Raw genomic sequence first — 16306 nt, 5'->3', positions numbered from 1 at the left:
CAATTGAGCACGAAAAGTTCAGACATCAATCCTCCGTTGCAATAAAAAACGCAGTTTATCAATAAGCATGAAATGCATAAAAATATATACATAAACAAGTCGAGAAACCGGAACCTGGGCACTTCAGGTATGAAAGGTTTTGTATATTTCTTTTATAAAGCAATTTAAGTGTGCATTTGTGCCATTAGAATCTAGCACGTATATCATGTGAGAATATCCACTTTGGCGTAATGTTAACATTCAAAGTCTTAAATTTGACTTATTATAACTTTGTTAGTAGTAGTGCGATTTCCACCAAACTTGGTAGGATCAAGATCTATATTATAGCCTACATTACTCAAAAATTTCGGTGCTAGGATGAACTTAAGGAAGGTTCCGCAGCCAATTACTGGAAATTATAGTAATATACTATTATGAACTTTATTTGAAGGGATATCAGTATAGAAGGTATTTCGGAGCCTAGCCACCATATAGTTTCAGATTTTTTGGTTGGACAGTTTCTGAGAATGGCCCCGTTAAATAAATGATTAATTTCGACCCCCCGCAATCTCCACCTTCCCATCAAATGTCAAAAGTAAGACCAGTTCTGGAAAGTACTAACCGATATCTTTCATTTGATACCCTACATTATTATATTCGGTGAAGAAAATTACACCCCCCTTTTGCATATATGAGCATTCATGTCGATAGGCCGATGTTCGCCTAGGGGTCTGTAGTGTGGTCGGTTAAGGAGAAACAAAAGTGTTGACACTGTAAACCAGCGTGTATCTGGGTATTACCGGCGTTGTGTTCCATGCCAATGTCCCTTTTGTGCTTTCCAGTTTTCTTCTTGTTATCGGAATATTCTGGCCTGAGACAATATCAAACGAAGAACTTCGTTGGCGTCCGGGCTATATATTCGTGGAAGTACTGAACTGAAGGCAGAAATGACAGTGGGCAGGTCATGTATTGAAGAAGGGTGGTATGCCACCACTATGCAATACACTATTTCAAAATGATCGACAGCAAAGCGATTGTGGAATTTCGCCTACGATAAAATACATATTGGCACCGAAAACACACTTTTACTTTCAAAGTATAAATTTCGTCCCTGCAAGCTTCTGAATAAAAAGCATGACGTTTTGCTCTAAATTCGAGTTTACCTCAAATAACCGAAACCTTCCCTGCCCATGATGTACACATGAAATTGCGAAAACAGATTTCACCTATTCATTTATTTCGCTTTTTGACGGCTCATTCCGTAGCTTGAGGTATATACAGAATCACAACAAGTAAATTATTTGTTCATACTTTTATTCCGGTAGTCACTTGGCTCTTCTTTCTTTCGGAAAGGAGTAGAATAACTGAGTTCTACTTGGACACATGCATAAACCCTTCCTCCTTCAATTGTGATATATCTGAAGTCTTGTGTCCATTCGAGAAAAAAGTCCAGACAAATCTGTTATAGTTGTCAACATCTGATATGTATCTTTCTTGTTGAAATCCACAGAATTATTCGCCAGGAACATGGTTAGGTATACCTACGTATATAAGTCTTTCTTTACGTTCATATAAAGGACAGTCTTCATGGAAAGAACACTTCGATAGTAGTGGAAAATATAAATTTCATTAGATAAGTTTCTGAATCAAAGTTCACCAGGACTGACATAGCAAGCATTCATGATTTATATCTAGTTCGAGCGAAAACATTAAAATGATGTAGGACGAATGAAAATGTCCATTTCTTTTGCCAAATTGCGATCACAAATAAGACTAAAAGAAGTTACCGTTAGAAGATTGGTATTTTCACTTGATGACCGGAAAAGTTTTTTCATAAACATATCGAAAGACTCGGTGGTGGCAATAACAAATAGATAATGAATGCCTGTCCTGGTGAGTATTTTGCATGGGTGATTAGTGGCCAATTTTGCCAATCAAATGTTGGAGTTGACGTCAAATTTGACGGTTTGCATAGGTGGGGCCTAAATTATAAATCTTAACATTGGTCGGGCAGATACATCAAAATACTCTCAGAGTATTCGGCATCGGGGGTCAAGGTACGAGAACAAGGGTGCTAGAAAAAAAAAGCTGAATATACATTAAATAATTCTACTAACTTAATTTCAGATTTCAGATAAATCTTTAATAATAATGAAACTTTCCTCCACAAACTGTTCACATAAACACTGAAATACATTCTGGAATGAAAGTCGTCCTCAACGCGAATATCATTTATCATTTTGTTTTTGGAACGAGCTCGTATACCTTTGACAATAATTATTTTCAGGAAGCAGAGAGATAAAAGTGAATGAAATTATGTCAGTCTTCACTAAGGCCATTGTTGAAATTCCACTTCGTAAAAAAATTATATATTTGGAAATGTTTCCAGTTTTTGTCCTTTAATTTTTCAAAAAGAAGTGAAAGGATAAACAATATCTTTGTCACATTTCCTCAAAGGAAACGAGGATGCAGTGGTAATTGATGAAAAGCTTCAATTTATAAAGATACTGCACGTATAGTGATTATTGCATAATTTAGCACGTATGATAATTGGTGTTCATTCAAGCGAAGTAGATTTGTTCAATTGCCTCGTTTTGTTTATTGTTACCTTTTATTTCTTTCTGGAAAATTTCCGCCTGACAGTTCTTGACATGCAGTTTACGCGCCTTTGACTGGTATGCCAAAGATTCTTGCGTAATGCGCAACACACCTCTAGCTGTCAGCGCTCCTCAGCTCCTCGACGAAAGATCCCCTCCATTTAAATAGAGTTGTTGAGGAGCCCCATTCCACAAGAACTAAGGTGTGAGGGACGTCGTCGTCCAAAACGCACAATCATGACATCTTGTGCAGGTAAGACTGAAAACCTCCATGCTAACTTAGGAGCAAGGTAAGGAAATATTCAGCCTCACCATATACCGATTCAGCCACGGACATAAGTTACCAATGAACCGCGGGGTCCATCTACCTCTAGTCTCATTTTGCCAAGAGAGTTGCTTTCCATCTAGTGTCCGTTGTCGTTAACGAGCAACCACTTCTCTTAAGCTTGTATATGGCTTTACGTTTCTTAGCAAAAAGTGCAAGGGGGATCACACCCGCAATCACCTTCATCGCCGGTTCAGAGACAGTGCAGTATGCAGACGCCACCCGCAAACCACCCCGTCTCTGCACTTCCGCAAAGCACTTTCGATTTCCTTCCTTCTCAAAAGCGTCAGCCAAACCTCTGTGCCGTAGAACAGAACTACTGGACGTAATAATAATAATAATCGTTGGACCCAGATATTTGCCATTACCCGACTTAAGGTCAAAACACCTGCTGTACCGCTGCTGCTTTGATTTGCCCCAAAAGCGAATTTTTGAGTGAAGAGTCTGTCCAAGCTACGTGACCGTTGGTTTTGACTCGATTTATCAACTCTGCGGTTGATATGAGAAGCAGAATCGGGATTCTCTTTTTAGTCTGGATTATGGTGACACTTCAATTTTTTCCAGTGCAAGGTTGAAAACATGAGCAGTCATTCATTCGCTCAGCCATCGCATCAATATGTCAAGTGTGTTTGGCGCTTGTTGCATAGTATATCCAGTAACAAGCACCGCGACATCATTTGCATGGCCGACCAGGCGCGACTTCTGGCATGTCGAGTCTATGCAGACTATCATAGGAAGCGTTCCATAGGTTCGGCCCTGGGATGGATCTCTGCGCTACCCGCATCGTGACTTCCATCCTCCTGTCGTCCTCTACCGTCTCATATAGAAGTGAACGGCTCCTTACATAATTCCGCAATATCCGTAAGAGATAGCTCGGCACGTGGAAAGTATTGTCTAGTCTGAATATCTTTCGATTTTATGGAATTAACGGCATTTCAGACGTCGAGCATTATGAGGTGCAGCACCCGTCGAGCTCGGCAGCTGCATTACTGTCATTATCCTGTATGAATTACTCTGGGAAGCGTGGCCGTACAATGCTGTCAATTTACTCGATCGATCATTTTTCTAATCTGTACTCATTGTGTTACATGTCTCTTCCCAGTTGTTTAGACGTTGTACCAAGCGGCGGAGTTTGTGATACTCCTTCCGGAGCGCCGCAGTTTTCGCCATCCACCAATACATACAAGCCTTGCCATGTCTCAATGCCGTCCTAGGCATGGAAGCTCCGCAGGTCGTCATTATCAGCAAAACCTGTAGCGCCAAGCTGCCAAAAGTATCCTCCAGCGCGGTCTCACCTGTTTCAAGAATTTCTACAAACCTCACCGAAAGAGCACCTAGGTGGCGGATACCTAAAAGTTATGTTAACCCCTTCGAAGGCGATTTATTGACGGTTGCTTACCGGAAAGTCATCCAGAACGCGTTGCGCGTCCACTAGTAATTTCGACGTGATGGTTACGTCGAGAATACTTCTCTCGCAGCCTAGGCGCCGGAACGTTGGGGTGGATCTCGTGTTTAAAACTATTAACCTCATTCTCATCACCATTTCGAGATCAAGAACCCTGGCATTGAAGTCACCCCGACCAGTACCCGCCCCTCTGTGGCCAAGATAGCGTACTCCAGAGCATCAAGTCTGTGTCGAAAGGCCGGCATCGTCTCATTCGTAAGAACCCAAAGGAGGGTGCCGTCCCGAAACGCGATGGCAGCGGTACCTGATATGCCGGGCTGAAGCTGGGTCCTTGCTTCTGTCCTGTTTATTAATGAGCACTGAATCAGATCTCCGCAGCGAATTGTGCCAGCAACTCGTGAGCGGTTGCACTTCGGTGCATATTTATCTGTAGGAAGTGGGTCATGCTAACCGCATCCTAGCTCTTTCCAGTTCCGCTCTGAAGACTACTGATGTCCTCCTCTCAGGACATTTGCAGACATGTGCATATAATCTAAACATCTTTAACATTTGGTTGGAGTGGCACCGATTCGTATCCTACATATTACCCAGCCAATTCTGACCTTTCTGCTGTTAAAATGTTTCATCGCGTATTGCTCGTCATCATCACAGCGTGTTTTTGGCTTTGGGAGTTCGCAGCGGTGATACTAAGCTTTGCATTGGTTACCTCCGGGAATTTTCGCTAGACGGCCTCTACTACTTTGTTCTTTTGTGTAAGCCAGTCCAGGTCTCGGGTTTCCAGAGAGCCTGTGATTCTAGGCTAGAAACCAAAGCTTTCCACCCCAGTAGCCCTTGACCGCTTGCCAGAACGTACCTTTATCTGTTGTCCACAGGCGTAATTCGACTAGGACTCCCCATCATTTTCCGAATGGAAGCCACTTCGGCTTCGCTATCTTTGGGTGAATCTTGTAAGGGATTTCGCTGGGGACTTCCGCAAAGCTCTTGCTTTCCGTTGGCTTAATAAGCAAACCTGTCGGTCTAGTCTTCCTCCCTGAGTCAAGTCTCCTTCAGGTGCCGCTTCGTCCTATCGTTTTTCCCCAGTTTGCTCTGCATTGGGCTAGGTGCGAACCGTTTGCAGTATTCTCAGCGGGGGAGTGGTTTCTTCGCGCATTTCTTTATAAACATTTATTCTTCGGCTTTCCCAAAAGTAGTCGACTGTGGTCAGCTTATATTCGAAGCTATCTGGTCAATTTCAGAAGTTAGCACTTCAATAAGGATGTCACCGCTAACTAGAAGAAAAAGTGATGACAGAATGCAACCCTGGTAGATTCAAATTCACCACAGTTTTACGCCAGCAGATGTAGTTCTTTAGTCGCTCATTATTTTGCACGAAAGACAACTTCATTCATTCATTCCAAAAAACTCCCTGTTTACGCTGTTGAAAGCTTTTTTGAAATCGATAAGAGCAAAGGAATCGTTGATACGAAAGGTGTTAATGTGTTCGGTACCGAAGGATCCAGAGCGAAAGAAATTACCCTTTTGTCCGTCAAGTAGAGAAAGCGTGATCAATTCCAGGATTATTTTAATTATAATCTTTACAACTATAGGAAGCTACTGTACATGATGATATCGCGACATAAAAATCATCGTTGTTTCTTTGTTTCTTGTGCCGAACTGATGGAGAAATTAGTTTTCCTCTGCGGCTACGTAGCATTTTTCATTATACTTATCATAATGTCTCCAAATGTCTATATTTCACCCCCACTTCATTTTAATATTCTGTAACAACATCTATAAATTGCCATTTTAAACGATGATGTGAATTTCAGATTTTAATTTTCTATTGAGACCCCAGTAACGTCCAAATCTTCTGAAAACCTAAATAAAAACATCATCTAATATATTTTAAACCATCGAAATGCTATGTACCTTTGCATGCTAGCGTGCAAACAAATTCATTTTATTTAACGGATCGATGTTTTTTATTTGAAAGGACTGATGGCCTGATTAAATGTAATTCGAAATAAGGACAAACAATGTTTTTTCTTGGGATCTCGGGGGATCATGAGTCCAGCAGACCGGAGGTGAGTGAGTTTTGAGGAGCTGGAGTTGAGATTAAGGACGATTCATCCGAACGAATAGAAAAAATTGGCTACCCAAATAACGAATGAATTCCCTTGTATCCTGTGAAAATTTCCTATCCACTATTTAAAATTACTATACTTTTTCAGGGATTATACGACTAGGTGATGGTAGAATTTCCTTTTAAGTAATAGAAATTACGGGGAGAATGTAAGTGAAAATGCAATATTTGATCGCCTGTAAATTGGTATGAGGAAATCTGTGGTGAAAAGGGAAACATTTTGAGTGAGACAAATTTTTGCCTTTGCTGCATGGTAAGGAAGTTGGATGTTAGATAGAACGTGGTACATAGAACTGTACTGTATTTGACGTAAATGGTGATCGAATTGGTTGGGCGACAGCCTTTCAATGTCGTTACCCTGGGTTCGAATTCCGGCCACCTTAGATGCTTACATTCGCCCCATTGTTGAAGGCTTATCCCTTGCACAGTAAAAAGTGTGATGATAATGAAACTGAAACACAGTCTAATCAAAACTTGAGATTGCGTGGATGCCCTATACTTCACTAAGGCGCGAACCGGAGAAAAACTGCAATACATAATTTTATTTCGTTCCTGAGTTTTAATTTCTTTACCTCGTGTTCCTCCATCCAAAGTTGATCCTTGATTGCTAGAATTAAAAATGCCAAAGATTCTGTTTAGGATGATTTTGAAGCACTGAGTTCGAACAAAATACAGGGTGTGGCAGCATAACTTCCTTTTTTCAAAACTCAATAAAAACTATTGTATGCATCGGAAAATATTTATTTATTTCTTATAACACCTAACATGTCTAAAGTTTTTATTTACATTGTTTTGAAGATCAAATCTGTTAGGTGACGTCCCCCATTCTCCATATATTGCGTAAACCGATTTCTGGCGTTTGTCATGACTCTTGTTAGCATAGCAGGTGTTATGTTGGCAATTTCTTCTTGGATGTTGGTCTACAAATCTTGTAGGGTTCTTGGACGGTTCACATAAACACGGGATTTCAAAAAACCCCATAGAAAAAAATCACAAGGGGACAGATCGGGAGAGCGTGCCGGCCATTCCAAATCGCCTCTAATTGAGATAAGGCGCTCTGGAAAGTGTTCCCCCAAAACAGCCATCGATGCTCTTGAAGTGTGTGCTGTTGCACCGTCTTGTTGGAACCAAGTGTCCCCCAAATCCAAAGTTTCTAGCCGTGGGAAAAAAAAATTCTGTAGCATGTTTACATACCGGTCCGAATTCACTGTCACTGTAACTTCATTTTCCTCAAAAAACCAGGGACCAATAATTCCAGATGAGGAAATTGCGCACCACACTGTGACTTTGGGTGAATGCAAAGGCATTTGATGCAATTCTCGAGGGTTGGTGTCAGCCCAGTAACGCATGTTTTGTTTGTTAACCGACCCACACAAATGAAAATGGGCTTCATCGCTAAAAAAAACAATAGCACTCTCGGGAACGACATCAAGAAGAAGCTCACATGCGTTCATCCGAGAATTGAAGTCATGTTCTGAAAGTTCCTGCACTATCGCCATCTTATAGGGATGAAAATGAAGCTCATCACGAAGAATTCTTCTCACAGAACGATCGGATAGTCCAAGGGCAGATGCGTGTTTGCGCGCAGAACGCCGTGGCGATCGCAACATTGACGCTCTCACCGCTTCAATGCTCTCAGGTGATCTAACGGGCCGAGGGACTCCAGTTCTTCCTTTTGTCGCACTTGCAGTTTGTCTGAATGTAGTGACCCATGTAACAATTGATTTACGGTCTGGGACGGGAGCCAACGGGGCCAAATTAAAGCGACTTCGAAATGCACGCTGTGTTGAAATAACCGAACATCCGCTTGAAGAGTAAACCTCAACGGCAAAGGCACGCTCCTCACTATTCCAACGCATGACGGCGACTGAACCGTGTCGGGACAAAACTTTACAGTATCCCCTCTTGAACGAGACCACTAGCGCTCCGCTATGACATCAACTAACTGAGTGGCGCGCATTTTAAAAAAGGAAATTATGCTGCCGCACCCTGTACAAATAAATAATTAAAGAATCCTACATACGGCCACATTTCAACAGTTTTTGATCTGTCGCTGATTTGGGTGAAGCCTCTTTGGTATGGGATGATGATGTTCTGGGCGTCTAAGGTAAAATAGCGGATAATATCTTACAGATAACGTAATACTTTCATCATTGCAGCACTGCATGATGTCCCCCTTTCTGCGTGCGGGACAATTAATGTCTTGTTGCCCATCGTCAGGCATTGGTTTGTTGTCCCACATCATCAACAGATGATCCGCTTGATATAGCTGGTCGCCTCCATATTTAACAGTTCGCCTGGAATTTCATTGAATCCTGGCGACTTAGGCGTGTTATCTCGTGGTGTTTCTAGCGATTAAACTATCTGAAATAATTAATATTTGCCTTTTCTATTTGCTGGTAATATTTATTAAGCTTCCAAGTACCGAAATTTCGGTAACCACTTGTTCCCTTTTCAGTACTAACAAGTCTGACTTGTTAGCATTGATAAAAGGAGGAAGTGGTTCCCCAAATATCGGTATTTGCAAGCTTAATAAATATTACTAACGAATAGAAAAAAAAGTAAGTCTTAATTGTTTCAAATTGTACGGACTGTTTTTCCATGCTTGGTAGTATTTTCCGTTGTTCTCGTTTGCCGGGATCTTCACTCGCCGATATTTTCTTTGTTGAAAAGGTCATCAAAGTATTTCGCCCATCGCTCAAATATGCCCATTTAGTCAGAAAGCAGATTTTTTTTTTCGACAGAATGAGCATAGAAACGTATAAGACTTGACCCTGCTGACACTGGTTCTCCTAAGTTTCCTTTTTCTGCAAGCTAACATTCATCGTCGAACCAGCTTTTGTTCCGACTTTTTTTTTTGCAATTTGGGCCAAGTATCTTTGTAACCGTGCAAATACTAACGTTCTTCAGGTGAATGTCACAGCGGATTCAAGGTAATATCACTATTCGAGCTCGGAGCACCATGCCAACGAGATAGTGGTCCGAGTCTATATTGGCTCTCCAATATGTTCTAGCATTAATCAAGGTTTACATGTGGCAACCTTCGATTATCAGGGCTGTACGGGCAACGTGCTTCCGCAACTATTAAAATCTTCAAGTATGATTTTGATATTATGCTTGCCAAGCTTCGAGTGTTCGTTCCACGAGAAACTGCGCAAATCGTTAATCCATTTTCGTCGCTGGGTTCGTTATTGGGTAGTCAATCCAGTCCCAGGCTCCATGCGTAGCTTCGTAACATTGATAGTGTGATAGACGCATTAGCGAACGTCTTAAATTCAAAATTGACCGCAGTATCGTCTGCCCAGTTGCCCCCAATGTTTTGAGCGTTGACCGGCTATAAAAGATATGGAACGTCGCCTCGCGGTAATAGAGACGTAGATGTACCTTTGCACCAGTGGTATATCGCATCGTGGTCACATGGTGAGGGCATCTGTGATCGATATGCGAGTGCACCGATCGAGGAGGAATTACGAGAGAAATGGCTTCGATGGCTTGGATCTAGATTGGTCTGAGCATCGAAGTCGATGGAAAAAGACCAAAAAATGGTGATTTTCAAGCTTCTCGGCTTTGTCTTGAATAGACACGGGACAAACGCTGATGCATTGTGTAGCTATTCAATCAATTATAGTACGTCACTCGCTCTTTACTCCAAACTCAATATCAGTATTTAAGCGACAGTCAAAAGTGATCCCTGAAATTTCTGCTCTTAGTCGAAAAATGCGATATTTATGAAGCTTTAATTGACGGTCGATAAAGTTCTGTTTCATGCAGGTTTTACCTTGTCAATTGGGTACCTACAAAGGGCACTCGCCGTCTTTCTAGTTTGGTTAAGCAGTATATTCGATTGAAATCCACAAAGACAACCTACTTTCTGAGACGCGCAGATTTGAGCCACCCTCCTGCCAAGTTCCTATTCGCTAAAAATTTAGTGTCAAACGTCCCCCAATCTGACAATCCTGAACGCCAACATTTCCTTTTTGTTGAAGACGACCCCTTACTTCCATTGAATGTAAAGAAATTCGATCCTTACCGAAAGCTTGGAAATTTACTACATCCTCGTTGTGCTATCCAAAATTTAAAAACAAAAACTTGCGACATCTACACAAAATCATTCTTCATTTCTTTATCCATTCAACTTCCTATTCTTCCCTACGACACGACACTGAGGCATGCCCATCATATGTGAAAGTTTGCGAATGCTGCTACGCATTTCATATGAATAGTAGTGTCGGGGTACGCCAAAAGTCGGATTCAGTTTAAATTGATATTTCATTTGGGAATAGCAACTTTCTAACATTCCACTTACGTAGGCCTTATGCCGAGAAGGTGGTGGAGCATAAAACGTTAGCTTTCTCCATATCCAGTCCAATAAATTTTTGATATCCGCTCTCATTCTCGTAAAATGGATCAACCATTCCCTGCTTTATGCGTTACTATGTATGTAGGTAAGTGAGACTCATGAAAAATTCAATACACGCTGATAAGGCAAAACTGCTGAACATGACTAAGCGAGGCCAGGAAAGGGATTTATTCGCTTACCTTGCGAGTCTAATATGGACATAGTGAATATGAGCAAAACTGTACAGCGTAGTTCTGAAGTATTTTTATGAAGGGTTGTCTTGGGTGCATTACTGGTCATGCATATGCACACAGCCTTTGATTCCCTACAACATTTAAAAAATTTAAAAGTAGCATGAAATCTCCAGAAAATTTCCTCCTCCAAATTACTTTTTGATATTTTTAGATATTACTTCAAATCCACCTGAAAGTGAATGTCCTGCCCTGAAGCAATATTTCAACTCCTTAATGTAACTAAATAAAAACATGCATGACCTACATATCTGCACTTACTTTCGTATTTCGTCGGTGATTTTCGCCTTCATCTCTTCGTTATCTCCGATGTAATGGGTTTCTGTTGACTCGAAACGTACGACGTCCTTACGACCTCCACTCCTTTTTCGATTGCTATTTGCACCGCTTTCAGCAAGGCACCCACCACCGCTATTAGGCCCGTTCCCACCGCCCTGATTTTCTGGCTCAGATGACCCCAACAAGGTCATTGCAATAGTTGAGACCGTCGTTGATAACTTTCGATTTCGTCCTGGCGATGAGCTAACATTCGTGGTAGCCATTGCGGAGCCATTCAAATTGTCATGACGTTTTTCGCCCTTTCGATGAGCAATTTTTCAGTGGGAATCAGAGAGATCTGAAAAATAATAAAAAAAAATACATCATGGAAAATTTTATTGGGAAGTTGCTTGAGGGTTTCGTATTTTTGAGAGGAAATCGTTTGCTTTGTACTTTGTACGGAAGGAAGTTAATATTTGCGCAGTAAAAGGAACAAATTTGTAATAAAATTCACAGTTCAGTTTTGAAGAAAGGGGTGGGGGAGAAGCAGGTTGTTTCTTTGTTGTCTTCCTCCTTTTGCACTAGTATTTCCTGCTGCACCCTCCATAAGTACATGATATCATGTCCATGAAACATTACCAAACTCATAAGCAAAACTTTAATAGAACATCGACTTCACTTTTGAACTTGAACTTAAAAGGAATATGTTTTCCGTCGCGCCGAACAACGGAAGCACCCAAGAAAGGTAGATCTGAACTCCCTGCAGAATGCAGGAAAAATTTTGTGTCTAGAATGAACTCATAAAACAGCTTGCTCCTCATAATACTTTGTATTCATGGAAGCTGACTCCAATTTGTAGCTCAAACTTTCTGGATTTTGTGGGAAGTGAAAGCCGTTGAATTTCAGCAAAGGATAGACGGTTCAAAACGAGGGAGGGAAACTCGCACAATTCACTTAGATGCTCCAGGATGTTTGCTTCGACACCTGACGTTCTTTGAGGTGATACAAAAATAGCTACTCGATTCATAAAGGTTGGTTATCACAATAGTGGATGAGTAAGAATCATGTATAGTTTGTGATTTGGATGCTGAGTATTAAGCACATCTTGGATATTGATTTTGTGGAAATTTCTGTTGTATTTTCAGTAGGATTTACTGGAGAAAGAAGAAATATCGTATACATAGAAGAAGTAATAAACTAACGGCGAAAATGGTTAGCATTGACATATATAACTACTGTAAGTTCGACCATCGCAAAATAGCTTCTTTTAAAGTTAAATTATGGAAATATGTTCATTCAAAATTTTGAGACCCTCGGTACATGGCACTCATTCAGGAAAATACCTTATTTTCACGTGAAAAGCTGAGTACAGGCACGGAAAACCAATTAGTGATCAGTTCATGACGATGCGATGGCTGAACTGGTTGCGGGTCAGACTCCTCACCACATTCCTCCAAACTGATGGGTATTTCCTCTACGGCACTAAGCATTTGGAATGAGAAGCCCACGGCCATAAAGGATGATTACTGCAAAGACTATCTCCAAGCTACTTAAATCCGCAGATTTTAATGCTAAGCACACTCATCGGGAATCCAGACTGATGACTCCCAAGGGAAAACAGTTGTGGGATGTACTAGCCAGAGATACTAGACTTCACATCATCTCATGTGGACAGCTCATTGATTGGCCAGAAGATCGACGAAAAATCACCGACCCGGTTGACTTCGGTGTCATTGAAAAAAATAGGCAAAGCCCCGTCGAAATTCAACGAAATAATGACCGTGACCGAACAGCTCTCTACCCAACAGCCCATGTATCGCAAATCTCCAAACGATAGTACACCGCATAGCATCCTACAGTTGGTCCAAGTAAAGCGGAGGTTGAGAAGAGAATGGCCAGAGCTAGTCGATCGCTCCATGAAGTCTTTAAGGATCAACGGGAAGAAGAGTTACAAAGTTACTTACGAGGTCTATCGTCCATTGTATCAACCGAATTTTCCCTATGGAAAGCTACAAGAAAGTTGGAGAGATCTGCTCAATGCGAATCACCACTAAGATCAGCAGATGGCAGTAGGCCAAGAAATGCTGCTGAAAAGGGGCAACGTTTGCGAAATACCTGCAAAAGGTTTCCAAAAATATTCATGACTACACCGAAGGGAATCTTCCCTTTCAGAGCCAAACAAGCTGCTCAACTCTTTAGAGTACAAGTAAACCAAAAGAGCTCCTGGATATGACCTAATCACGAACAAAATATTGGAGGAACTTCCAGGTATCGCAATCACTCATGTGGCTCACATATTTAAGGCAATTCTATGTCTCGCCTATCTCCGTAATACTTGAAAGGCTTCAGAAGTTACAATGACTCCTAAATGTGAGAAGGACCAAACGCAGGTTGCATCATACACACCTATAAGTCTTCTATCCATCCTCTCGAAGGTATTCGAAAAATTGACATTTTCCTAAATATCACCACATCTAGTGGAAAACAAAGTAATTTCTTAGCGCCAGTTTAACTTTCGAGATAAGAATTGAATCTGAAATAAGCAGTTCACCGGAGAATAGAAAATATTGCGGTCTTTTTGGATTGTAGCAAGCTATCAACAAAGTGTGGTATACCTTCGGACTTTTCGAATTCACCATGATGACATTTGGCTTGTGCAACGCTGTGATGTCATTTCAAAGATTCATCCACTCTATCCCACGGAACTTCTGTTTCATTTACATGAATGATATTTTCGTCGCCCTTCTTTTCCGAATCTGAGCATCTGGGCCATCTTGAGTGCATTTTTCAACGTCTCCTTCAGCTCGGCCTCGTTCTATACGTTGAAAAAAGCATATCCATGCAGAAGCAGATGACATTTCTTGGCCACATGATTACCCTTGGCGGAATTCAACCAGATGCAAACAAAGTAGAAACAGTGAAGAGCTTTCAACTGCCAACCAAGGTGAAGGATCTGCGAGGGTTCTTGGACATGTTAAACTTTTGTCGTCGTTTCTTGCTCATTACCAACCGCTCCTCAATGCGTACTTGCCTGGGCTCAAAACCAAAGACTCCTGCGAGGTTGCATGGTTTACTGAGGCTGTCCAGGCGCTTCAAACTGTCAAACAATAGTTCGTCGGTGCTACACTACTGGCATTTTCTCGGTCAAATACACCCCTAACTGTGCATGTCAACGCCTCAGACACAGCAGCAGGCGCCACTCTCCACCAACGGGTAAACCAAACCTGGCAACCGTTGAGCTTCTTTTCGAAACAACTCAAACCAGTTCAACGTAACTACAGCGCCTACGATCGTGACCTACCGGCCGCGTACCTCTCCATCAAATACTTCCGTTTCTCTCTTGTAGGCAGGCCGTTCATTCTGTTCACGAACCACAAGACCCTTACTTTCGCGCTTAAACAAACCGACAAAGCGTCTTCTCGCCCATTTCGGAAACTGATCAATTTCATCAGTTTACTTTCGATATCCAACATGTGTCTGGAAAAGACAACATCGTTGCGGACGCTTTGTCTCGAATCGCATAGGCCACAGACCGAGCCGCGGTACAAATTCAAGGAGTTTCCTATATTCGACTCAAACTCCTACTTACTCCGCGAAACCATAGGAAAGGAAAATGGGTTTGCCTCGTCTTCTTTTTCTACCATAGATATAAGCCCTTATATACTTTTCAGGCTTGATCGTCCTCATCCATGCGCAGCATTTTATTCACAACCAGACGGTCTTTGTATCGCTCACAGATTTCATCGTTATGTAGGCTACGGAATTGTCCAACCTCATGTAGGAGACCAAAAATTCTTCGGAGGATTCTTCTGTCGAATACGGCCAAGAATTCGCAGTTTTTCTTGCTAAGAACCCAAGTCTCCGAGGAATACATGAGGACTGGCAAGATCACGGTCTTGTACAGTAAGAGCTTTGACCTTATGGTCAGACGTTTCGAGTGAAACAGTTTTTGCAAGCTGAAATAGGCTCTGTTGGCTGCCAACAACTGCATGCGGATCTCATCAACGTAGCTGCTATCGGTTGCGATTTTCCTCTCGTTTTAGACCATAGTTGATGTTGAAAAGTTTTGAGAGTGATTCTTCTGCTTTTATCTGTCCTCGCATATTGGTCAGGGTTAACCTAGTCAGTCTTATCAATTTCGTTGGGATATCGAATTCTCGCATGGCCGTGTACAGTTTTGCCTTGGCCATGCTGTCATTGGCAGCTTTAAAGTCGATCATGAGATGGTGCAAATGATGGCCATTTTCCAACATTTTTTCCATCGCTGGCCTCTTGGGTATGGGCCAATGATAGCCGTATGAGGCTATCCGGCCTAGCTAGATAGTGACATCTTGTAGATGGTACTCAGAAACGTGATACCTCCATAATTGCTGTACTGAGTGATATCTCCCTTTTCATGTATGGGACAGATAATGCTCCATTGCTAGTCATCAGGCATTGATTAGTTATCCCATACCAGTTGATGAACCACTTGGTGTAATTGGTCGCCTCCATATTTAACCAATTCGGCTGTAATTCCATCGGCTCCTGGCGACTTATGATTTTTAAGCCTATGAATAGCACGGACTGTTTCCTCTATACTTGGTGGTGGCGTGACCTTCAACTCGCCGGTATTTTGGTTGTTGAACCGTTCATCAAAATACTCAACGCAAGCCCAATATGCACATTCTGTCGGAAATCAGATTTCCCTCTTTGTCTCGGCAGGATGAGCACCGAGGTGTGTATGGCTTCATCCTGCTGGCTTGTTGGTAAAACTTCCACGCCTGGTGTTGTTCCCTGTACTTTTCTAGTCCACAGACTTGTTGGTTCTCCCAGGCTTCCTTTTTCCCGTCTGTGAAGTCGCTTCTCCGGTCGACGGAGTTTGTGATAAGTCACTGCGCGTGCCCGCGTTCTATGAGAATGCAACATTACTCGGTATGCGGCATTCTTCCTTTCCGTTGCTAGCTTACATTCAACGTCAAGCCATTCATTCCGACTATTCTTGCGGCTGGGGCCAAGTTTGTGTGTTTGTGGCCGTATCAATGATAACG

At 41.9% G+C, this 16306-nt stretch overlaps 2 protein-coding genes across 4 annotated transcripts in view; one reads left to right on the top strand and one right to left on the bottom strand.

Annotated features, from left to right (window-relative positions):
* The window catches only part of LOC119647112 (potassium voltage-gated channel subfamily KQT member 2), a 1176525-nt gene that overhangs the window by 812539 nt on the left and 347680 nt on the right, over positions 1–16306 (bottom strand). For 2 of the 3 annotated variants that reach the window (XM_038047893.1, XM_038047892.1), the window contains one exon: positions 11280–11634. In XM_038047893.1, coding sequence (XP_037903821.1) covers positions 11280–11560 — 281 coding nt within the window. In that variant the 5' untranslated portion in view covers positions 11561–11634. Of the gene's footprint in view, positions 1–11279; positions 11640–16306 lie in introns of all 3 variants that reach the window. The other variant, XM_038047894.1, reaches the window with a different exon arrangement.
* Positions 1–16306, top strand: part of LOC119647116 (thiamine transporter 1-like) — a 124330-nt gene that overhangs the window by 8441 nt on the left and 99583 nt on the right. The gene's annotated exons all lie outside the window — the stretch shown is intronic.

Source organism: Hermetia illucens, chromosome 1 (genome assembly GCF_905115235.1).
Source record: "Hermetia illucens chromosome 1, iHerIll2.2.curated.20191125, whole genome shotgun sequence".
Taxonomy (NCBI): domain Eukaryota; kingdom Metazoa; phylum Arthropoda; class Insecta; order Diptera; family Stratiomyidae; genus Hermetia; species Hermetia illucens.
This window is presented reverse-complemented; position numbering and strand designations above follow the sequence as displayed.